At 38.0% G+C, this 25,958-nt stretch overlaps 1 protein-coding gene across 1 annotated transcript in view; it reads right to left on the reverse strand.

Moving 5' to 3' along the window:
- Positions 1–1,171: 1,171 nt before the first annotated feature.
- GTF2E1 (general transcription factor IIE subunit 1) overlaps positions 1,172–25,958 on the reverse strand; it is a 35,031-nt gene continuing 10,244 nt past the window's right edge. The window contains exons 3-5 of the mRNA XM_007450508.1: positions 10,454–10,655; positions 7,175–7,416; positions 1,172–2,907 (exon numbers count right to left, since the gene is read on the reverse strand). Coding sequence (XP_007450570.1) covers positions 2,483–2,907; positions 7,175–7,416; positions 10,454–10,655 — 869 coding nt within the window. The 3' untranslated portion in view covers positions 1,172–2,482. The remainder of the gene's footprint in view (positions 2,908–7,174; positions 7,417–10,453; positions 10,656–25,958) is intronic.

The raw sequence follows: 25,958 nt of genomic DNA on the forward strand, positions 1-25,958 counted from the left end.
GGGTTAAAGGAGCAGCTGATTCGGGGGCGCTGGCTCACTCAGGCTGGGGGGTGGGGGTGGGAGGGAGGGTTTCGGATGTGGGGCGAGCCTGTGGCGACAGAGGCCAGCGTGACGTTGCACCAGCCTGAGGCGCGCTGGTGTGTCCTCCCGGGGAAGTTGTCCCTGGATCACGGGACCCTGTCAGTGTCGGGCTGCACAGGCTCCCGGGAGCGGAGGTGTGGATAGTGACATGTGCTTGCACACAGGCTTCTTTGTAGCTGCAGCAGCAGCCTTAGCATCCCATGCCCGTCTCTGGGGTTTGCACTGATAGCCGCGGCTCACGCCTGTCTCTGGAGCTCCTTTAAGCGGCACTCTTAATCCCTTCTCCTCACGCACCAGGAAACAAAAAGGCAAGAAAAAGTCTCTTGTCTCTTCGGCAGGTCCAGACTTTTTCCCGGACTCCCTCCCGGCTGGCTGTGATGCACTAGCCCCCTTCAGGCTGTGTTCACGCCGCCAACCCCAGTCCTCTCCCTGGGATCCAACCGAAGCCCAAGCCTCAGCTCCCAGCCCCCACCCGCCCTGGTGCGGGGGCAGACAAGCCTCTCGGGCTGGTGACTGCTAGTCGACACCAATCCTCTGTGCGGGAATCTCTCCGCTTTGCCCTCTGCACCCCTGTGGCTGTGCTCTCCTCCGTGGCTCTGAAGCTCCCCCCTCCGCCACTCGCAGTCTCTGCCCATGAAGGGGCTTCCTAGTGTATGGAAACCTTTCCTCCTTCACAGCTCCCTCCCACTGGTGCAGGTCCTGTCCCTATTCTTTGTCTCTGTTTTTTCTTTTTTCTTTTACCCGTCCCAGGTACGTGGGGAGTTTCTTGCCTTTCAGGAGGTCTGAGGTCTTCCGCCAGCATTTAGTAGGTTTTCTGTAGGAGTTGTTCCACATGTAGATGTATTTCTGACGTATTTGTGGGGAGGAAGGTGATCTCCACGTCTTACTCTTCCGCCATCTTGAAGCTCCTCCCATAAAGTCATTCTTTAGGCAACTTATTGCCAGAAAAAGTTTAGACTACATAAAATTGCATCTATTATTTGAAACATGACCAATAAGAGAAAATATTCTGAAACACTTTTTTTTAAATGGGAAGAGTATTCATTTTAATTATGTAAAGATGTTACAGAGCTAAATTAACAAATTTCAGTCAGTATAAAATAGATTTATTGTCAATATTCAGTCATAATACAACCCAGGTAAATGAACCATTACTTTATACAAGGCTCAGATGTTTAAAATCTATCTCAACTTTACACATGTATTATAAAATGATAAATACTTAAAATGACGATGCAAGCGAAAATATTATAAAAAATACAATTGTTGTAGACCTTTGTATGAAAGTTCTTTAAAGTTATGCCTTAAGGAATAATACCATACTACATATCAGAACCAAAAATAAAGTATTTTCCTTGAGGTTACAATGCTCAATGATATACTGGATGCACTCTAAAATACCATGCCTGACAAGAATCAAGAGACAAGGCCATCAATAATGTTGAGAGAAAAAAAAAAGAGAGAGGAGTAATCAATTGTTACATGCTGATTTCTGCTGGAATGGCCTCTTTAAACAATTTATAGCACTGTGGGAGAACTGAAAAAGAAGGGGACCAATCTCAGCTTTATATAAAGGATTTCCAAATCAGCACAAACTCAGACAATGTTAAAAGGTACTGTTCCCAATGCTCTCCACTCTTCAACCCCTTACATGGACTCCTTATCCTAAGTCCGTGTTTTTTCTCTAACTTCTTCCTAAGGGCTTACCAAACACATTTTCTGTTTTCTATTATCTAACATACAAACCAAAAGGTGTTACGTACAACAATAATATCTGTCAGTCAAGTCAGTTCTAAAGACACCAATCTTGGTTTAGATATTAATCATGAGATTTACGCATAACCATCCTTCTTCCACACACACTCCCACCTCCCCTTACATATTGACTCCATCCTGAACTGTGAAGCAATATGAAGCTTTAAGATTTTTTATTTCATCAATGATTTGCCTGTTGCCAAGCTGCTTGGTTGGCAGCAATATCAGGAGCTGTTTGGAATGCTTGGTCAGTATAAATAAAAAGGATGTGATCAATGAATTACTGTAACGTATCAAAGTGGGGCTTCTACAGGCAGACATGAAGAATTTACCTTTAGACTTCTCTCACTCATTTCAGAAGGGAGAAAAATGTGTCTTGAAAGGGAAAGAAAAAAGGTGAGATAAGGAAATACAGCAAAATATTAATACTGTAGTAATAGGAAAGGGTATGCTTATAGCCAACCTACCTCGTGGAGAAGTTTCTGGCATAAAAATCAAACTTTCTCTCTCTCCCATTACTCTTTGCACAAGATTAACAGTTGATTTACATCAAGAGAGGCAGAAGGCCACTGAACACTTTTCTTCAAAGGTAGGGAATTTCTTTTTGAAATGCACATTAGAGAAAGGAGGAAAAGGTAGGGAAAGCTCACTCAAAGAGGTCCTCAAACATGCGTTGTCCCATTGCTATGTACGCTTCCTTTTCATCTGGTGTCATTTGGGCCACCAGCTCTGGCTTCTGGCTCACTTCGCTGTAGGAGAACGGACGGCCAGCCACCATGACAATGGGGTCATCTGCTACTTCCTCAAATTCATCATCTTCCTCATCCTCTTCCCCATGATGTGCAGCCACAGCTGTAGCACAGGGTGGAGAGTCATCGTCTGACTCACTGGTCTCACTCTCAGAGTCACTGCCATTGGCAGTGGTCACAGGAGCAGCCGCTCCCACTGAGCCTGCTGTGGCAGAGGGGGTCTTCTTCTCATGAATGAGCAGTGCTCGCATGACCTCCTCATTATCATCTGGCCCTGCACGGCCTTCCTCACGCTCCTGAAACGAGTCTATATCTAAGCCACCTGGAAGGAAAAAAACCAGAAAGTCAATACCCTTAAACATAAAAGGTATTCCTTTAAAACTAACAAAATACATAATATTTTAATGTATTATATTTAAATATAGGATAATATTATAAAATAACACAGACTTCACTGGTTCCATTTTTTGAGCTACTGTCCACAAGATATTCAAAATGTTTCTCACAAACTGGAACTTAAGTAGCGTAATGGTTAAGTACAGTTGACCCTTGAACAACGTGGGTTTGAACTGTGCAGGTCCACGTATACATGGATTTTTTTTTCCAATAGTAAATACTACAGTACTACATGATCCATGGTTGGTTGAATCCATGGAGGTGGAGAAACCATGAATTTAAGTTATACTCAGATTAATCCCTGTACTGTTCAAGGGTCAACTGTACATGGGTTTTAAGAAATATATGGCTTGGATCTGAATCCTGGTTCTTCCACATGCAAGCTGTAACACTTTAGGCAAGTTATTTAGTCTCTAAACTTTGGTACCTTTTTCTGTAAGATGGGATAATAAAAGCATTTGTCTTCTAGAGCTCTGGATAAGAACATGAAATAATGTCTATGAAGGACCAATTTTGTAGCTGGCATAATAGGACATCAAAATACGGCTCCTCATCTTGCTCAGAGTAAAAGCCAAAGGCCTTACAATGGCATATAAAGTCCTACATCATCTGAACTCCTCCTGCCCACCTACTTACCCCTTCATCATTCTGCTCCTGTCACAGTGGCCTCCATGGTATTCCCTGTACATACCACACACACACTACTACCTCAGGGCCTTTGCACTGACAGTTTCCTTTGCCTGGGATATTTTTCCTCTAGGTATCCATACCCCCTTGCATCTTTCATGTCTTCACTCAGATTTCACCTTCTTTCAATTCATCCCTACCTCTATATTCCCAATGCTCTATTTTCTTCCCCATAGCATTTATTTTCTAACATAATAATTTATGTCTATTTTCTTTGTCACCTACTTTCCACAGCTGTAGGTTCTCCACAACAGATATTTACCTTTTTTATTCAGTGATATATCCCATGCACCCAGAATAGTGCCTATTGCTTGTTAGGCACTGAACAAATATTTGATGAATGAGTAAATAAATGGCAGTTTTATTTTCCTGAAGCAAATTAAGTGTACTTTGAACTGTTTATCTAGGAATCTAGTATCAGAAATGAAACATCTCCCACCACACACCTCCTATCATTTTGTGTACATATTACAGATGAAGAATTTAAGAAAAACATTTATATTCTGAAAATAATACAAAATATAATGCCATTTAAATACATAAAATAATTTAAAATGTTGATTGAAATCTGACTCCTTGATTCAAATCCTGACTCTTAACACTTTTAGCTGTATGATTTTGGCCAAGTTACTTCATCTTTTTCTGCTTCAATTTTCTCAAGTACAAAAATAGGAAAAAACAGTATCTACCTCACTGGATTATTATGGGTATTAAGTGAATATTTGTGAAGGCCTGGCACTTAGATTAGTGTTACTTATTATCAAGAGAAGACCCAGAAATGACCAATTCTGGCCATGGATGAAGTGAAAGCATCTTCTCATTAACATATTAGAATGAATTAGTTGTAACCCTGGACGTTTTAGAAAGTATAGAACTCCTCAGATAAGATATTGGGCACATAAGAGAGAGAAAGGGAAACAGGAATTGAGAAGTTAAAAGTTTAGATTAGAGAAAACAGGCTTTTGATAACATGGATGTAAAAATGAGGGTTAAAATCAAACAACCATTTTAAAATAGTGCCAAAGGCTGAACCTCCTCCTTAGAGCCCTTATTACTAATGCAGTATTTCAAAAGGAAAAAAAGACAAGGAATGTATGCAGGTCTCTAAGACTTATACACTTCTAAAAGAATTTTCCAAATACCTTAATATTACCAACATAGTATTTTGAACAATGCTTAAAGTAAATATAAAATTAGAGGAAAAGCAATTTAGTTTTGTGAATTAAATGAAGTCATATCTGAAAGATTTCTGACAAGGTTCTTGAGAGATTTAGCCAAAAAAGGAATTATTCTGTTACAGATGAAGACAGAAAACAAAAAATAAGGATAAATGAACAAATCTCTAGATGGTAAGGTAGAAACACTAGTTCTAGGATCAGTCTTATTTAATAGAGTTACAAATTACGAAGATGTGTCCTGGGAGACTCAAGTTCACTGATGATGCTAAGCAATTCTGGGTTCTTAAAGGCCAAACTGATAGCAAAAAAATATAGGAAGAGCTGAAGGTTGTATAAGTGGGCAGAAAAGTGACAGATCTATTTCAGTATTGGCAAGTGTAAGAAAATCTGCCTATAGAAAAATAATCTAAAATATACTAAAAAACTTAATCCAAGTTATCAGAAAAAGGGCAGGAGAGGGTCTGAAAAAAATCTCTGCACATAATTCTAGAGTTGTTGGTCTTAATATGCTTCCAGAAGCAAAGCAATAAACTGTCATGTAAAAACTAGAAGGATATTTGAGATAAAACTCAAATAATTAATGATAAATTCATGCATAAATAACATGTATTGCTCTGGTCACTAGGTCTCAAGTAAAGTATATTACAATTGGAGATGGTCCAGAAAAAGATAATTAAAATAAGACAAAAACTGTAGGTGGAGATGGCTTGGGGGAAGAGAATCCTTTGTAAGGAAAGTAGAATCAAAAGGAATTAGAACTTTCAGTAGAGTAGTAAGGACATGATTGAAGTCTATAAAATTCTGAAAGATGTTAAAATAACTTGAACTCTGAGGAAAATTAAGTGTAGGACAAATACGACTCACTTCACACATTCACTGGATAGAGCCTATTCAACTATAATAAAACCTAACGAAGACAAATTTAGACATAAAAGCATAACCTATTTTATACATAGAAGGAAATATTCACAAAAGGGAACAGGGTAGACTAGATGACTTATTTAAAGCCCTTATGATTCAAGTTGTACCATTCTAGGAATTATAAACATTGACTGTTAAACATATGAGCCTAACTGTATACAATACTTGCTAACAATAGTTTTATTTCATTCAATTTTGTTCCTAAGTTCACAGAAAAAAAGGCTTGGTTGCTTCAAGAACAGGCAAGAAGCCAAGTTGGGGAAAACGAACCTATTAAATAGTTGACAGCCTAACTACTATGTAATCTAAACCAATAGGCACCAAAATAACTAAACCTCATAGCCAAGGTAATCAGTGGGAAGGAGGGAGAGTAAAGTATGATTGCCAAGGAAAACTTTTTTCTGGTTGGAATTAAAACACCAAAGAGAATCACACTAGAGAATCACACATCTGCTTTTACCATGACTACCCAACTCCACACTACTTTTACAATTCTTAGCATACACAGTAAAGAAATGCTAATTATGAAGGGAAAAGAGTTTAAAAAAAAAAGTCAAAAAACAAGTGGTTTTTAATTACTGATGATTCTTTAGTATTAAAGAAACAGACTCAAGTGATATGTTAGTAATGATACATAACCTAGGAATAGGGGCGGGTAGGTTCTAATGCTGATGAAATCTAACCAGAGGGACAGACTCCCTCTTTCACCTCTGTTTCCCAGTTTCTGAGCAATACTTATCCAGTTTTAGTCTCCCATTTTCTACCTAAACCATCATCACCCAAAGTCTCTGAATCCAGTAATTTGAGACTAACATTTAAAAAGTAAAATCGTGCAGTTCTCAAGCTTCTGATTATTATATAATTCTTAACCCTTCAGGGCTCACAGAGATTTCCAAAATCTTCTAGTATAAAGTTTTGCCAATCTTCTTGGATGGTGAGAATCCTTGTCTTTACTCATTTGGTATCTTTTTATATATTTCAAGTAGCACATCTCCTTGGTATTTATGAGGAGACAACATAACTAGCATATAGTTATGGCTCCTAATTCAAAGAGACAAAAATGCATGCAAGTTAGGGCAACAGAAGATTAAAGGAGAATTGAATTTGGCCACTTTGAACACAAGAGTACTTTTTCAAGAAATTAACATAAAAAACCGACAATTTCTTAAATCTAAAATGGAAATTTAAAAAGCTGTCTGTTTTTTCAACTAAGTTGAAGTTTAATACAAGTATACTGGTTGGTTTTAATGCTTATTGCTCAATTTACTTCCTGCTATAATGCAATTGTGTTATAAAACAGACACAGTGGGTTTCCAATAAAACTAAGAATTGCCCAGGTGATTTCCTAGGTCAAGTTCATTTTCTACCATACCCAAGACATATTCATTTTACTTCTTCTACTCTTACCTTCCTTCATCTCTTCAGAACTATATGCTCCTTGAACAGTGCTCTCTCTTAACCAAATAGGTCTCTCTTTGGCAGATTTCCCCTCCAGTGAGGCTCGATGAAGATCTTCTTGGTCATCCATGTTAATGACAACATTCTGAGTGTATAAGTCCTCATAAGAGGGACCCTTGGTGGCCCATGCTTCCCGGTGGTGCCCACCTGCCAGGCCAGCAGCTGCAGCAGCAGTTGCTGCACGGTCCTTGCTATATAACAAGATTAGAGGAGGAAGGGAAGAAGAAAACTTGAAGTCTTGGTGCTAGAAAAGAAGGGCAGCTGCGTAAGTAGTTACTGAAGAATTACATATAAATTCTATCTAGCAATCTTGCACACATGCTTTCATAATTCTGGAAAATCCGCTCTTATACCACTGGGTGAAAGTTACATTGGTTAGAACAACACATCATATTTATATTTAAGTTTCTCAAACACTGAATCCTCTGGTGTATATAAATGCATTAGGTGTATACAAATGATTGAGGTTGTACAGATTAAGATGTTTAAATAAGTCTACTTAGAGAGAGAGGAGAATGAAATAGTGACATAATCCACTTAAAGACACTAGTCTGGTAAAAATCTCTCCCAGTAATATCTTTGATGAGTATTTTGTTTAAAAACAAAACAAAAACCCCAAACAAAACAAACCACATGCTATATTTTAAAAAGCATGCTCTCAGCTCAACCCAGAAGAATTCAAAGTAGTTCCATGGGCTTTTCCCCCAAGAAGCTAGAATAGTATTCTACAAAGCCAGACTTCAACTCAGAATTAATATTCTGCAACTCACCAAATAAGACAAATCTTTATGCAGAGATCAGCTTCTTTTCAAGTTGTATCTGTCCATCTCTGCACCTATGCTGACTCTCCATATCCAGGCCCAACCATTATTTCTACCCCACAGCAACCATGATCTATTTCTGAGTCTATTTTTTTTTGCCTCTTACTTCTACTACCCATGATCTTCTTAGTCTGTTCCAGGTTGGATCATTCCTTATCTTTCTCTAGTCACTTAACGTTTCCTCATCTCTATGAGTTTTCAGCCTTTCTTCTGCTCCCCGTTTTATCTGATTGTTTCACTTTCAATGTGCTCCACATTCTTTTGAATACACCTGATTTTCTGTGTGCCTAAGCTCACACCTTGTCTTTCTTTGCCTGCTACTGATGCTTTTCTGCATCAAGTTCTAGGCATGACTGTCCCTCCCTTTCTGTTTAGATAGCTCTTTTATTGCACAAACTATCTTCACATTTCATGAACTACCTGCTTATTTAGTATCTGTTCTGTATCTTTCTCCATACCTTTTGCTGTGTTCCTTTCTGTGTCTGCTGACTGATTCTCTTGGCCCTATGTTTCTCCTTTACTTCTCTGCCATTTTTCCTAAATCTTTTCCATGAATCCTGGACTGTCTCCTGTGTAGTGCGCTGTCCATTCTGAGCCTAAGCAATACTTCTTCATTTTTCTTTAAGTTCTGTAACAGTCCTCTCTCTCAGAAGCCATTCATTGTTTTTCCTTCTCTTTGGTCCTACTTCATATCTGCTTACTCCACTGCTCCCCATTTCTTCCTGGGCCCACTCACATCTACTTGAGTTTTGTCTCATGTTTAGTTGAGATTTCTCTGACGTATCCATGTATCTGACTGGCCCATTACATCTCTCCCTGAGAATACTGTGTTTCTGACCAACCTCTGGAGGTAATCGTGGGTTCATCCCATCCCTCCCTCCTGTTCTGCCTCTGGATATCTACAGACCCAGTGCCACTTTTTCTATCAAAAAAATGCACCCTCTCTAGTTGTACAAACCATGCTGATCTGGTCACTTAATCCATGCCTTGTAACTACTGCCTTTAGCTGTACCAGGGCTGCTTTGTAAATCACTCTTTCCTATAGCTTTTTCATCAGTTATTTGCTGGCTCACTCTGAGTCTAGGCCTACGAGGCCATCTCTCTGTACCCAATCTATCTATTTGTCTTACTATATTTTAAAGTCTTATGTTACAGCTTTTTTCCATCTTAAAATAGGACACAAGGAAGGGATGGTCCAATTTTCTGTGCTTGAACATTTTCATCTAAATGTGATACCTAGAAAGACATGACCACCTTAGGCTAGCTACCCTGGTGGTGCCAAGAGGAAAACCACCAGGCCAAGTTCGGCAGAGTAAGTATGGAACAAATCTAGATCCTTGAAGATGTAACTGAGCTGTGGAATTAATTCTGAATTGTGCTACCTAAGGACTTCTGGTCATGCTAGAAAGTTTTTCTTACTGTTGAAGCTACTTCTAGTTAGTTTTCTGTTATCACAGATAAAAGTATCCTAACTGACACAGATGCTAGAAAAGAAAATTCACAATAACTTGTACAGATACAAAACCTTCTGTATAACTGGATTGTTTTTAACCACCAAAAAGAAACTCAATTTGCTCAGGACTGCCCAGAACTGGCTTTTCTGCAGCATCAGTACCAGAGGGCACAAAATACTAAGAGTGCTCCCAAAATCTATATAGTTACAACTTACAGCTTGGACTATTGTGTTCTATGGAAGGGAGTAGATGGGGTATAAACTCTAAAAGCCCTCAGCTTGAAACTGGGAAGAAGAAAGAAAAAGGGAAGAATAGGAGAGTACTCCCTGACCTCAATTCTCATTTATACTTTTCAAAGAAGAAAAACCACTTTTTATGGCATGGCAAAATTCAGGCTGCCTCTGCAATTCAAAAATTAGGGTACACTGACAAAAACAGGGAGCCACAGTAAGAAGAATTAACCCATAGGTAACATCCACTATACTTTGCTTTCAAGAAAGTTGCACTGAAAACTAAGGAAGGCAAGAAATGTACGGCTGAAAACTTCAAAAACAAACATACAAAAAAAGTGAAAGCTGTATTCCTTAAAGAACTTCAGGCTTCAGAACTTGACTAAGAAAATTCAGATATCCCCAAAAGGCACAACCAATTTAGGACTAACTAACAATTGGCTGAGTTGCAGTAGGTCCAAGCAGATTGAGTACTTAAAAGTCAAACCTGACTATTTAAAGATTTTTGCCTAGGGCTCATACTGTTCTGCATTCAGTACAAACAAATTTCATCACAGGCACAAGTTAATACGACATGTGTGGCAGAGCTTAGAATCCACATAATCTTATAGTTTTTAATCTCCTGGTAAATTACTTACCCAATCCTACTCTCCAAAGTACAGGTAGTTAAAACAAGGGCAAGCTTAAAAGTGTTCTTGGTAAGAGCACAGGGCCTACACTCACCTCTGTTTCAGGGCTGGTATTTCTGTGGGTTCTGGCTCAAGTATTTCATAGGCCAAGTTCACATCCTCTGTCTCTCGAAGCAAAGCATAAATGGGCTCAATTTGTTCATTAAACCTTGCCAAAAGTGTGCGTGCATCTTTTTTGGGCATTGCTGATTCATCTTCTTCTACCTCTGTATGGCAAAAAGTACAGCGGAAAGTTCCTATAGAGAAAACAAAAGTCTCAAGTCAGGGAAGAGAAATTCTCAAGATTAGCCTTTAGCAAACAGTTTATATCTCCACTCTTCCTCCAACATTTTATTATTAAAACTTTCAAAAACATGGAAAAGATTAAAGAAGTTTACAGTGAACATCCATGTGCCCAACACTGAGATTCTACAATTAACATTTTTCTAAATTTGATTTATCACATATCTATCCATCTATCATTTTTTGAAGCATTTCAAAGTAATTTCACTCCTCACTGCAGCACAGCAAACAGATTTTAATCGCAACATTTCTAACATACATATACTTACTTTAACTTAAAATCAAATTCTTTACAGCTTACCACTGAAACCTGTATCCTTTTCCAACAGTTTTCTTTTTGCACAGTACACATTTGAGTCTATGTCATGGGGAAAGCCAAATAAATACCTAAAACCGAAAGTCTCTGGTCATTCTGTACATTGTAACAAGGTTATTTCTTCAAATTTATTAACTATTTACATCTAAATAACTTTAACCAATCCATTTCCAAAATTAAAGTTCAAGAAGCCTTTATTGTTATTTCTACAGCCTTCACATTCAACTTATAATTAAATTGTAGTAATTCCTTAGAAACATCACAGATTTTTCACTTCTACTATTATTTCACTAATCTGGGCCACCATTACTTAGCCTGAAATTTAGCTTCCTAAATCTGGTCTTTGAACCTTTAGGCTCTCCCTCTCCAATTACAAGTTTCCTAGACCACCATTTGAATCATCTCATCCCCCTGCTCTAAAGTCTATCTGATGGCTGAACTTCTAAAGTCCACAGCATCAAATCTAAATTTCTCATCCTAACATTCAAGAACCTGTATAACTTGATCCAAAAACATCATAACCCTACCACAGTCCTTTACTTGTCAAGTAAATTCAAACACTTGAGAGACAATATACTAGACATTAACATTTATTTTATTTGTATAAGTGCTTTCTTTATAAAGCGCTTCAATTTACACTTTTTGATACCTATACCAATCCTGTAAAATGACGTCAGAACCGAGGATCTGAGTTTTGTGATTTGTCCAAAGGCACATAGCCAATAAGAGAAAAGTAATAAAAGCAGCTATTGTATACCGAGTGCTTACTAAGCAACAAGTATCGCCAGTCATCTGAAGACGGTATTATTATTATTGCCCATTTAAATCTGTAAAATACAGAGGTTCTAAGGGGTTGAGTAACTTGCTCAAGATCTTATCACTACTAATTGGGAGGTGATGGCAGGATTCAAACCCAATCTATTATGATGAAACTCACACTCTTAAATATTACTTAACACCACTAGCCCCATTTGGATCTCCAGTTTGGTCCTTATTCTCAATGCCAGGGATATGCATCCTTCCTTTCTAACCCAATTAACCCAAGAGATTAAAAGAGATCACACAAGCACTTAATGTCTGGCACATAGTAAGTATGCAAACATTTAGTTTTAAATAGCCCAATATATGACTGACACATAACCCCACCCCCAACCCCTCTTCCCCTAGTAAGGAATAAACAAACTAGACATCTCTGCTTCAACATTAACACTAGATTCTACTGATATATTTCAAACAGAGTAAGTTTCTCTACTGCCTCTCACACATAAACAACCAATCACAAGTAAATTCTTTGTTCATATACCCTGTCTAAACATTCTTAATCCACCTTCCTGCTATCCATATACTACCTCATCTTTTACATCTATTTCAAATAAGTGAGAGAGAGAAAAGCAGCCCCTCATAGCTAATAATGAACCTAGCACTCATAGCTAGGCTGTGATGCTTTTCTGCAAAACGGAATCTCACAGATCACCAACATCAGATAAAAGGTCCTCTGAGACCATGATGCAAATGAGGCAAAACCAAGCCAATCTGAATCTGTCTGAATATAGACAAAAGCAAGATCTCTGCACAACCACACACACACACACACACACACACACACACACACACACACACACACACACACACACAACCCAGCTAACACGAATGACTGCTACTTCTTTACCAATTACAGTTTTAGCCTCACCCTGGTCTTCTCACCTCTGGGATAAGATTTCTTAAGATATCCAATCATAGAATTACCCTCACTTCTTTTTTGTTTTGTTTTGTTTTTTCGTGGCACGCGGGCCTCTCACTGTTGTGGCCTCTCCCATTGCGGAGCACAGGCTCCAGACGCGCAGGCTCAGCGGCCATGGCTCACAGGCCCAGCCGCTCCGCGGCATGTGGGATCTTTCCGGACCGGGGCACGAACCCGTGTCCCCTGCATCGGCAGGCGGACTCTCAACCACTGTGCCACCAGGGAAGCCCTACCCTCAATTCTCGATAGTACCTAATCCACAGCAAATCCCCACCAAGCCCCTGAATCCTCCCCAATATTATCTAACAAAAGCCCATATTCTCTAAGTTTGTTCAGCATAGTCTTGCTGAGATACCACATGGTTTCTTATGGTATGTGGTTTCCTTGCTGCAGAAAGCATCAACAAACCCAATTTTGTACACTGTGGGCATGATGGTCTTTGACTAATGGGCATCAACATAAATATTCTGGCTTAACTGATCAAGAATACTATTTACCAAAATAAAGAAAGAGGAAGAACAAGTTTGTTTTTCTTTGTGGGAGAAAGATACCTTTCTTGAAGAAAGATAAAGAAAGATACCTTGCTTTAGATATCTGAATCTATGTTGCCCACTGGCCATCAAAATGGATATGTCAGAAGCCAACTTATTACAACTGCTTAGAGCTCAAGAGTGGAATTTAAGACTAGAAATTTTGATATGAGAATCAACAACATATAGATAGTAACTGAAGCCATAAAGTAGATCAGAGTATCCAGAGATTAAGGAGTAAGAAGCATAGACAGTCAAGGTATAAACCCAAGGAAAGAAGAATCCTTGAGATAGAAATGGTACAGCCAGAGGGATAGGATGGTGTTTCAAGGAGGAAATGGTATGGCACTAATTTCCAAGGTCAACAAGAATTGAAAGCCAGCCTTTATATTTAGTAACAAAGGGTAAATAGAGAGAGGTTTTAGGTTGTATGCTAGGGAAGTTTTAGTTTGTATGCTATCTTAGGGTATATCTTAGGGTATCTTAGGGTATTCTCTAACTATTCCAGCCTCAGTCTCTTCTCTTCAACAGAAATATAAAGAAAATAATCCATGTGGGAGTTAAAACATAAGTCATACAGAGGCATACCTCAAATATATTGCAGGTCCAGATCCAGATCACCACAATAAAGCAAATATCGCAATAAAGTGAGAGCGAGTCAAAAATTTTTTGGTTTTCAGTACGTGAAAAAGTTATGTTTACACTATACTGTGGTCTATTAAGTGTGCAACAGTATTAGGTCTAAGAAAACTATGTACATACCTTAATTAGAAAATACTTTATTGCTAAAAAATACTAACCATCATCTGAGCCTTCAGCAAGTTGTAGTAGTAACGTCAAAGATGTTACTGACCACTAACCACAGATCACCATAACAAAGATAACAAAAAAGCTTGAAAGATTGCGAGAATTACCAAAATGTGACAGAGAAACATAAAATGAGCAAATGCTACTGGAAAAATGGCACCAACAGACTTGCTCAATGCAGGGTTGCCACAAACTTCAATTTGTAAAAAATGCAATGATCTGTGAAATGCAATAAAGCAAAGCACAATAAAACGAGGTATGCCTGTAAAGTAAGGTCTAACACAGCTCTCAAATACCTGCTGAACTGAAAATCACAGATGTGGGACTTATGTTGACTGTTGAAAAATGAGCACTTACAGAGACCATCAGGGAGAACTACAGAATACTGCAGAAGAAAAATTATCTAGTTTAGTAGTTTTCAAATCATTTTTAAAGGAAGAAATCCCATTCCTCAAGTGAAAAAGTACCTAAACATAAAAGTAAGTCCTCTGGTTGAAGAATAAAAAGATAGCTAAGCAAAGGGCAACGCTATAATCCTCTCATTATATGTCTTCAAAGCATTACAAATCAGCCTCCTCAATGTCTTGTACCAGGAACACTTTGCTGCAGAGCCTTTGTACTTGCTGTTCCCTCTGCCCAGAATGCTTTTCCTCCAGAGAGTTAAATGGCTAGTCTCCTAACTTCAGACCTTTACTCAAGTCACCTCCGTGAGAGCTTCCGTAGCCAACATTACCTAAAATTTCAAGACTGTCCTATCCTTCCTTTCTTTCTCCTTAACATTTGTCACCATCAACATACTATGTTTTATTACCTAGTTTATTAGGTTATTTATCATTGAGATTGTCATGTTACCCCATTAAAAAGAAATGTCCTCCCAACTACCCCATTTTTCTCTTGAAGATAACATACATTCCAAACTTCAGTGTTAAGTAAACAAATCAACACACTTGCCAGTGTAGCTCAACTGTATAAAATAGCAATGCTTTTATTTTGGGAAAAGAGAGAGAAAAAGAGATCACTGCTAATATCATTTCATAGAAAGATGATTTCAGAATGATAGTCCTTGAACTTGAATAAATTTAGTTTCATTAAAAAAAATAGGGAGAAAAGAGAAAACACAGTATAGTCATAAGGAACCTGAGTTCTAGCCTCATCTAGGTACCTTTCCAGAGACCCAGGCTTACTGTAGATTAAGGCTTAACAAGAATTACTTGTAGAGGGCCCATTTTGCAGTTCTGAAAAGAGTGGCTTTCATATTACTGTCAAAAACTGTGACGGGTCTGAAATTTTACCCTACTCGTAAACTAACAAATTATCCTACCACGGTTTTATAGATGCTGAAGACAGACACAAGACTTACAGGTTAGAGAAAAGAACTTTATTACTCATGGCAATAGCAGTACCAGTATCAGGTTTTGTGCCAGTTCCCTGAGTCCCATTTCCCATAGGGTAACACAAAGATGGCCAGGTGACAACTGTACATGCAATGGACCATGTTCCAGGAAAGAAACCCTGAGTTTAGGAACCCAAACCTTTTATAATGGGCATAAACATGCTTATATTTTGCTCTGTAGGGTGATACTACCTTTACCATGCTGGACACTAAGTAAACACACTCTGGAGGGAGACTTTTATATTATACTGAATAGTAAGCAAACCTGCCTTTTGCTCTGGAGAGAAACAATAACTCTATCTTCCAAGGCTGCTCACTATATAAACCTCCTTGAAAAATACAGTCTAGAAAAAAGGCAGTCAGTAGCATCTCTGCTTGTAAAACATACAAGACATGTGAAAGACCCATGGAGAACTGTCTTCCAACAACAACCATATCTGGCAAACATTACAAGAAGAAAAGCTAGCCTGACATCTGAGTCTTATGTTTATCATAAAAACACAAGTCGTAGACAATAAAGCAGCCTGTCAAAAGCCAGGCCTGGAGTCCGAGAAAAATAAGAAATTCTACATTTTATGGAAAATGACTTAAGACTAGCTTAACATACCAGGAGCATTTTTTTAATAAATTTTACTAAACATTATAAAAATGCAAATCAATTTCCCCAAAATCTGAAAGGGAGATGGGGCTCAGCACACACTGTACGAAGTACCATTCTACTGAGGGGGCAGTAGTGTAACACATATAGACACAGAATCTGTCATCCAGACGCTTAAAGTTTAATAGAGATGAAAGGTATCTGGAGACAAGGAATCTAATGCATACCCCTGGTGGAGAGCTGCTGTTAAGTAATCAATATCATAAATATCACAACTCTTCTTGAAACTGGACTATACTATACTGCACAGAATATACTATTCAATAAGAGAAGAAACTGGAATTGAAACTCTTTACCATTTTTCCCTTGCCACACATAAGACCAAGAAGCCACATAAGGGAGAACATGCAAGATCAAAGAATGTGGCAGCAGAGAGAAAATGAAGGCTACAAAGATTCTTCAGGCAAAGCCTGACAGATGATGAGATAAGGAGAAAAAGAAGAGTTCAATGATAACATATATGTCTGATCATATACACCCATAAACCACACACACAAAAAAAAAGCTAAAAAAGCTACTTTACAAATATTCCCAAATATTCATCATAGCCAAGTCTGTGCAACAGTATTATTCAAATCTAACATATGAGGGAATAAAGACTCAGAGAAGTTAAGTTCACCAGGTCACAGCTTAAAAGCAAAAATCATTAAGCCTGGATTCAAATACAAATCTTTCTGATTCAAAAGAGTAAATTCACCATACCATCCTGAATTACACATCCCTTTCCTAACCTCCTATCATCCCTGCCAGCTACAATTTAGCAAACTTTTCCTATGTATATACATAGGTTCTAATTTTTAAAAATATGGAACAGGAGAGGATTTGTAACAAAAAATTTATTTAACATTAAATGTGCATCACATGCCTGGCATTGACTCAGCTGATTCTTAATGTATCAGGTTTGCAAGAAGGATTAAAATATATCCAGATGTAGATAATTACCAGGCATTGAAAATAGGGAGAAAAAAGATCTTTTAAAAATAGATATTTCAAAACTATATTTTAGGGTTGTCCATGCAGTAGTATATGAATGCCCCAATTCTATGACTCAGGACTCTTTTAGTGAAGGTAAGTTATTACTCCAAAATGAGAAAAGAAATAGAGCCCTACTTGTTGGGATGAGAGGGAAAGAACAGAGACAGTGAGGTGAAAGAGGGCCATACAATTTTAACTTTCTCCCAAAATAAGAAATGTAAAAATAAAAATAAATGTAAAAATAGAAAGGAATCAAGAGACATGGGGGAGGGGAGAGAAGGGACTGGGAACAAAAGGAAAAAACAAAAACAAAACAGTAATGTTCAACAAAATTCAAACATTTTCCTTTGCTAAACACAGAAAAAGAAAATTCAGGTAGTGTCTATTATGCTGGCCAAGGTCTTCTACTTAACTGTTTACTCATCATTTTAATTATGTGAGTATTCAGTCAAGGGAACAATGAATAAATACAGGTAAAACCAAACTGGAAAAAAATGTTTCTCCTCCTTAGTTTAACAAGAAGAAAATGCTTTAGAAATTTATCATAACTGAGGAAAAGGGAAGAGGACATTATGGGTCAAATCCCCAAATAATTAGATATTACTTGGATTGTGGTTCTTCCTTCTTCGCTCCAAAATACACAATGAATAGGTCATCAGCTAATGCCTAGAGTTCACTGTCAAAGATTTGTCAAACATATTAATTGCAACTGGAATATTACTCAGCCATTTTCCTACCAAAAAAAAAAATCAATCAATCAATCAAAATAAAAGCCCAATTGTTTTGATATGCTTGCTACAGGTGCTGCAGCGCTGAGGCAGAAGTCATGCTGCATCCCAAGTCCTCAAGGCTGGCCAAAGAAACAGGCAGGATCAAACCTTCCCTGCTGCAGAGTTCTCAATCCAACATGGCACAATTAACGTCCCAAGGATTTCCCACATTCTGCCTCCCTAAATCTTGCTAATCATCTTCTGAGCTGCTTTTCTGGAGCTCACATTCTACTGGGGAGTAGTCAAGACAAAAAATAATGTCCGGGGTTCATAAGTATAATAAAGAAAAACAAAGCAGGTGGCCTCCTAGAATGAGTTTGGGAGTGTTCCTCCCTCTGCTATATTTTGGAAGAGTTTGAGAAGGATAGCTGTTAGCTCTTCTCTAAATGTTTGATAGAATTCGCCTGTGAAGCCATCTGATCCTGGGCTTCTGTTTGTTGTGAGATCTGTAATCACAGTTTCAATTTCAGTGTTTGTGATTGGTCTGTTCATATTTTCTATTTCTTCCTGGTTCACTCTCAGAAAGTTGTGCATTTCGAAGAATTTGTCCACTTCTTCCAGGCTGTCCATTTTATTGGCATATAGTTGCTTGTAGTAATCTCTCATGATCTTTTGTATTTCTGCAGTGTCAGTTGTTACTTCCCCTTTTTCATTTCTAATTCGATTGATTTGGCTTCTCCCTTTTCTTCTTGATGAGTCTGGCTCATCAATTTTGTTTATCTTCTCAAAGAACCAGTTTTTAGTTTTATTGATCTTTGCTATCATTTCCTTCATTTCTTTTTCATTTATTTCTGATCTGATCTTTATGATTTCTTTCCTTCTGCTAACTTCGGGGTTTTTTTTGTTCTTTTTTCTCTAATTGCTTTAGGTGTAAGGTTAGGTTGTTTATTTGAGATGTTTCTTGTTTCTTAAGGTAGCATTGTATTGCTATAAACTTCCCTCTTACAACTGCTTTTGCTGCATCCCATAGGTTTTGGGTCATCGTGTTTTCATTGTCATTTGTTTCTAGGTATTTTTTGATTTCCTCTTTGATTTATTCAGTAATCTGTTGGTTATTAAGTAGGGTATTGTTTAGCCTCCATGTGTTTGTATATTTTACAGATTTTTTCCTATAATTGATATCTAGTCTCATAGTGTTGTAGCCAGAAAAGATACGTGATATGATTTCAATTTTCTTAAATTTACCAAGGCTTGACTTGTGACCCAAGATGTGATCTATCCTGGAGAATGTTCCATGAGCACTTGAGAAGAATGTGTATTCTGTTGTTTTTGGGTGAAATGTCCTATAAATATCAAGTCCATCTTGTTTAATGTATCATTTAAAGCTTGCGCTTCCTTATTTATTTTCATTTTGGATGATCTGTCCATTGGTAAAAGTGGGGTGTTAAATTCCCCTACTATGATTGTGTTACTGTCAATTTCCCCTTTTATGGCTGTTAGCATTTTCCTTATGTATTGAGGTGCTCCTACGTTGGGTGCACAAATATTTAATTGTTATATTTTCTTCTTGGATTGATCCCTTGATCATTATGTAGTGTCCTTCTTTGCCTCTTATAATACTCTTTGTTTTAAAGTCTATTTGGTCTGATATGAGAATTGCTACTCCAGCTTTCTTTTGATTTCCACTTGCATGGAATATCTTTTTCCACCCCCTCACTTACAGTCTGTATGTGTCCCTAGGTCTGAAGTGGGTTTCTTGTAGACAACATACATACAGGCCTTGTTTTTGTATCCATTCAGCCAGTCTATGTCTTTTCTTTGGATCATTTAATCCATTTACATTTAAGGTAATTATCGAGGCTACCATCACTCTGATACCAAAACCAGACAAAGATGTCACAAAAAAAGAAAATTTGAGATCAATATCACTGATGAACATAGATGCAAAAATCCTCAACAAAATACTAGCAAACAGAATCCAACAGCACATTAAAAGGCCCATACACCATGATCAAGTGGGGTTTATCCCAGGAATACAAGGATTCTTCAATATACCCAAATCAATCAATGTGATACACCATGTTAACAAATTGAAGGAGAAAAACCATATGATCATCTCAATAGATGCAGAGAAAGCTTATGACAAAATTCAACACCCATTTATGACAAAAACCCTGCAGAAAGTAGGCATAGAGGGAACTTACCTCAACATAATAAAGGCCATATATGACAAACCCACAGCCAACATTGTCCTCAGTGGTGAAAAACTGAAACTATTTCCACTAAGATCAGGAACAAGACAAGGTTGCTCACTCTCACCCCTATTATTCAATATAGTTTGGGAAGTTTTAGCCACAGCAATCAGAGAAGAAAAAGAAATAAAAGGATTCCAAGTCAGAAAAGAAGAAGTAAAGCTGACACTATTTGCAGATGACATGATACTATAGATAGAGAATCCTAAAGATGCTACCAGAAAACTACTAGAGCTCATCAATGAATTTGGTAAAGTAGCAGGATACAAAATTAATGCACTGAAATCTCTGGCATTCCTATACACTAATGATGAAAAAACTGAAATTAAGGAAACACTCCCATTTACCATTGCAACAAAAAGAATAAAATATCTAGGAATAAACCTACCTTAGTATACAAAAGACCTGTATGCAGAAAATTATAAGACACTGATGAAAGAAATTAAAGATGATACAAACAGATGGAGAGATATACCATGTTCTTGGATTGGAAGAATCAACATTGTGAATGACTATACTACCCAAAGCAATCTACAGATTCAATGCAATCCCTATCAAACTACCAATGGCATTTTTCACAGAACTAGAACAAAAAATATTACAATTTGTATGGAAACACAAAAGACCCCAAATAGCCAAAGCAATCTTGAGAAAGAAAAATGGAGCTGGAGGAATCAGGCTCCCTGACTTCAGACTACAGTACAAAGCTACATTAGACAGTATGGTACTGGAACAAAAACAGAAATATAGATCAATGGAACAGGATAGAAAGCCCAGAGATTAACCTACGGACATATGGTCACCTTATCTTTGATAAAGTAGGGAAGAATATACAATGGAGAAAAGAAAGCCTCTTCAATAAGGGGTGCTGGGAAAACTGGACAGATACATGTAAAAGAATGAAATTAGAACACTCCCTAACACCATACACAAAAAATAAGCTCAAAATAGATTAAAGACCTAAATTTAAGGCCAGACACTATCAAACTCTTAGAGGAAAACATAGGCAGAACACTCTATGACATAAATCACAGCAAGATCCTTTCTGACCCACCTCCTAGAGAAATGGAAATAAAAACAAAAATAAACAAATGGGACCTAATGAAACTTCAAAGCTTTTGCACAGCAAAGGAAACCATAAACAAGACAAAAGGACAACACTCGGAATGGGAGAAAATATTTGCAAATGAAGCAACTGACAAAGGATTAGTCTTCAAAATTTACAAGCAGCTCATGCAGCTCAATATCAAAAAAACAAACAACCCAATCCAACAATGGGCAGAAGACCTAAATAAACATTTCTCCAAGGAAGATATACAGATTGCCAACAAACACTTGAAAGGATGCTCAACATCATTAATCATTAGAGAAATGCAAAGCAAAACTACAATGAGGTATCACCTCACACTGGTCAGAATGCCATCATTAAAAATCTACAAACAGGGGCTTCCCTGGTGGTGCAGTGGTTGACAGTCCACCTGCCGATACAGGGGACACAGGTTCACGCCCTGGTCCAGGAAGATCCCACATGCCGCGGAGCGGCTGGGCCCGTGAGCCATGGCCACTGAGCCTGCGTGTCCGGAGCCTGTGCTCCACAACAGGAGAGGCCACAACAGTGAGAGGCCCACGTACCGCAAAAAAAAACAAACCTACAAACAATAAATACTGGAGAGGGTGTGGAGAAAAGGAAACCCTCATACACTGTTGGTGGGAATGTAAATTGATACAGCCACTATGGAGAACAGTATTGAGGTTCCTTAAAAAACTAAAAACACAACTACCATACAACCCAGCAATCCCACTACTTGACATATACCCTGAGAAAACCATAATTCAAAAGGAGTCATGTACCACAACGTTCATTGCAGTTGTATTTACAACATCCAGGACATGGAAGAAACCTAACTGTTCATCAACAGATGAATGGATAAAGAAGATGTGGCACATATATACAATGGAATATTACTCAGCCATAAAAAGAAACGAAATTGAGTTATTTGTAGTGAGGTGGATGGGCCTAGAGTCTTTCATACAGAGTGAAGTTAAGTCAGAAAGAGAAAAATAAATAGCGTATGCTAACACATATATATGGAATCTTAAAAAAAAAAAAAACGGTTTTGAAGAACCTAGGAGCAGGACAGCAATAAAGACGCAGACGTAGAGAATGGATATGAGGACACGGGAAGGGGAAGGGTAAGCTGGTATGAAGTGAGAGAGTGGCATGGACTTATATATACTACCAAATGTAAAATAGATAGCTAGTGGGAAGCAGCTGCATAGCACAGGGAGATCAGCTCAGTGCTTTGTGACCACCCGCAGGGAGTGGGATAGGGAGGGTGGGAGGGAGATGCAAGAGGGAGGAGATATGGGGATATATGTATATGTATAGCTGATTCCCTTTGTTATAAAGCAGAAACTAACACACCACTGTAAAGCAATTATACTCCAATAAAGATGTTTTAAAAAAAAAAGAGATAATGGCTTAATGTTTCTAGACAATTCTATGAAAAAAATTTGAGTAAAAGTTTTTTACTTCCCCTCACTCAAGAAGCTTCCAGGAAAAACAAAACAAAACAGAAGACAATTCACAGTTCCATGTTAAAACCAATGTTACTGGGACCATGTTAAAACTTCAAGACACATCACTAACATATGGTATTAATTTTACCGCTCTGTAAAAATCCAACCACTGTATATATCTTAGGAATCAAATTTGGACATTGGTTCCCCTCCCACTGAATATTTTATAGATTATGTATATATGAGGAAAGGGAGTAAACTGGAGAGCTTGGGAAAATAAGACTGCCAAAAATCCTAAATATTATTCCCCATTATGCCACAATGTGTTTCTGAATACAGCCTAATTCAACATAGCATATTTTCTATACGAACACTACTATAACAAGGTGTTTCAGTTCCTTACCTAGGATTTCAAATTAACCAAAGTGACTAACATTATCTTCTAAAAGCAGTGATAAAACATCCCCAAGCTTCTCTATACTTTTAAAATGTCAACTATTCTCCAAATCAAAGGGTGCTTTGAAATCAGAGTTGAAAGAAACCATATATGGTATAGAATAGACTGAACTTATCATTTTACATATCCTTAAAAAAGGCATACAATGATTATAGGATTTGCCCAGGGAATAGTTACTAACATAGCCCAAGACTGGAAACCAGCCATGGCTCTGGAATCCTAATACACTGTCACTTTGCTGTCTTATAGCCAGTGCTTAAAAAACAAGACAAAAAAACCTTCTGAAAATGACATACCCACTGAAAACACTGATTACACAAAAAGACCCAATGTAATAAGTGCTCTGAAAAACCCTTACAATACTAACATAAGTTGGTCAAGCATTAATAACCACAGCTGTTATAACAACAAAATATTTAATTAAGAATCACCTTCCCTGGGCTTCCCTGGTGGCGCAGTGGTTGAGAGTCCGCCTGCCGATACAGGGGACACGTGTTTGTGTCCCGGTCTGGGAAGATCCCACATGCCACGGAGCGGCTAGGCCCGTGAGCCATGGCCACTGAGCCTGCGCGTCTGGAGCCTGTGCTCCGCAGCGGGAGAGGCCACAACAGTGAGAGGCCCGCGTACTGCAAAAAAAAAAAGAATCACCTTCCCTGTGGAGGCCTGGTGTGCAATGGCTACAAACGTAGCCTCCTGGGCAGTGTACAGCCTGTTGCTTATACAGGTTGCCCTAAGGGACCTTGGAGACAGCCCCTTCCAGTGGACATTCATGTCTGGATGCTGTCCCCAATCTGGACTCCAGACAAGTATGTACAGTGCCTTTGGAAAGCCCCAGGGCACAGTGGCTAGGGTCCACATTGGCCAAGTCATAAATCCATCCACATCAAGCTGAACGAGGAGCACGTGACTGAGGCCCAACTCAGGGCCAAGTTCATGTTCCCTGGCCACCAGGAGATCCACATCTCTAAGAACTGGGGATTTACTAAGTTTAATGCAGATGAATATGAAAACATGGTGGCAGAAAAGCGGCTCATCCCAGATGGCTGTGGGGTCAAATACATCCCTAGTTGTGGTCTCCTGGACAAACGGCTCTCACTCATGAGAGCTTTGGCACTGTCCCCTCCTTACTCATGCCTACCAATAAATCCTACTTTCCTGTCCAAAAAGAAAATCACCTTGCTTTCTCAGATTTCAAAAAGGCTTATGGAGGAGGGAGGGTGAGATGGTGTTGGAGACATAAAGTGAAACGTTATATAATCATAAAACTTACCAGTTGTCAACACAGAGAAAGGTGGAGAGAGTAGGGACTGGGTTGCGCGGGAGACCACAGAGAAGAAAAACTAGGTTTGCCATTTTAGTCTACCTATTTTTCTGTCATTTGAGTCTTCAACAAGTTTACATTCATATATTACTTATGTATTTTTAGAAGAAAGAAAACAAATGTTATTGTGAATTCTCCAAAAGCACTCAACTCCCTTTAATACACATAAGTTACAGTCATTCTTGGGATATTCTTTGAAAGCACTATCAAGTCCTCTGTTAAACCTTTTATAACTCAAAATGTTCAGGGGTATATATATTCAAATGTTAAGCCAAAAACTAAAGTCTCAAAAAGTCACCCTTTATTCTAATTTCCAAACTTATCTTATAAAGCAAATTTCTTCAGTTTAATTGGGCAAGGGGAAGTGTATGAAAAAAGGAATTGCTATTATAAAATAATAACAGACATGAGAGGAGCATAGTTATATATTTTATATAATTATTTTACCTATAATAAAATGGAATTTGAAAAATCATCCTTTAGCGATTCACTGAAGAACATATAACACTGTAAAATACTCATTTGCATGCAAAAGGAAAAAAAATAGAAGTACCTTTAATGTATTTTTAATTTCAGAAGATGTCAAATGTATTCACAATGTACCCAATACAACTCTACCCCCAAAACTCAATTTAATCAATGAAACTGGCTTCTGTCCTTCCTTAACTGAACACATCTAGGTTTGGTCTAATCATGCATTATTCCTAGATTCTGGAACTCATTATAAAGGGGAAAAAAATGTATTATGCCTGGGAGGGAAAACAATAAACTGAAGTGTGGTACCTGGGTGAATACTGAAGCTTATATCAATAATAAATTCTCTGAATTAGGCCCAAATCAAATTCATCTCAACATGCAGTAAGCAGGCAAAAAGTATGTGGTTTTGATATGACTATTTGAAGACAATAATCAACAAAATGTTATATGCCAGCATCAAAACTAAAAACCAACTTTTCACAAATAAGTTTGTTCCTATGTAATCAGCTTCAAAATACAAAAAAGATAAAACACAGATGATTTTTTTTTTAAGTTTTCAAACCCTTAAAATCAAGAGCAGCAAAAGTTTAAAAAAATCAGCCCTAAAGCTTTTGGTGGAAAGTGAAGGGTAGCAGAGAGAAGACACCTGTTCCTTAATATTTTTCCATAACTAGTTTTTTTTTTTTTTTAACTCATTCTAGTAATCACCTTCCTTCTGCCCCATCATCAGCCTCCTCAAAATCCACACCACTGAGCTTTCCAGTATAAGTTTCTAATGAACCCATCCTGGGCAAAGATTCCAAACCAGCAACTGAGCAAAGTACTCCTAGAAAGATTTCTTTTAATGTTTGTTTGTCTGTGTTTTTAGCATTTCAGGAATTGGAAACACTGCTTATAAGACATCTTCTTGCCTTAAGTAGAGAGAGATGAAAACAGGAAAAAGCCTGCTCTATGAAGGTGAGTATGAAGGAAACAAGTCTTTCAGAGGCTCATGAATACAGGACCCTGACAGTTTTAAAATGTTAGGTTAAAGGAACTGAAGAGGAATTTCAATGATGTGGGGATCAGGAAACTGATGTGTCTAAATCAAAAAGCATTCC

The sequence above is a fragment of the Lipotes vexillifer genome, unplaced genomic scaffold (genome assembly GCF_000442215.2).
Source record: "Lipotes vexillifer unplaced genomic scaffold, Lipotes_vexillifer_v1.1 scaffold1106, whole genome shotgun sequence".
NCBI lineage: Eukaryota > Metazoa > Chordata > Mammalia > Artiodactyla > Lipotidae > Lipotes > Lipotes vexillifer.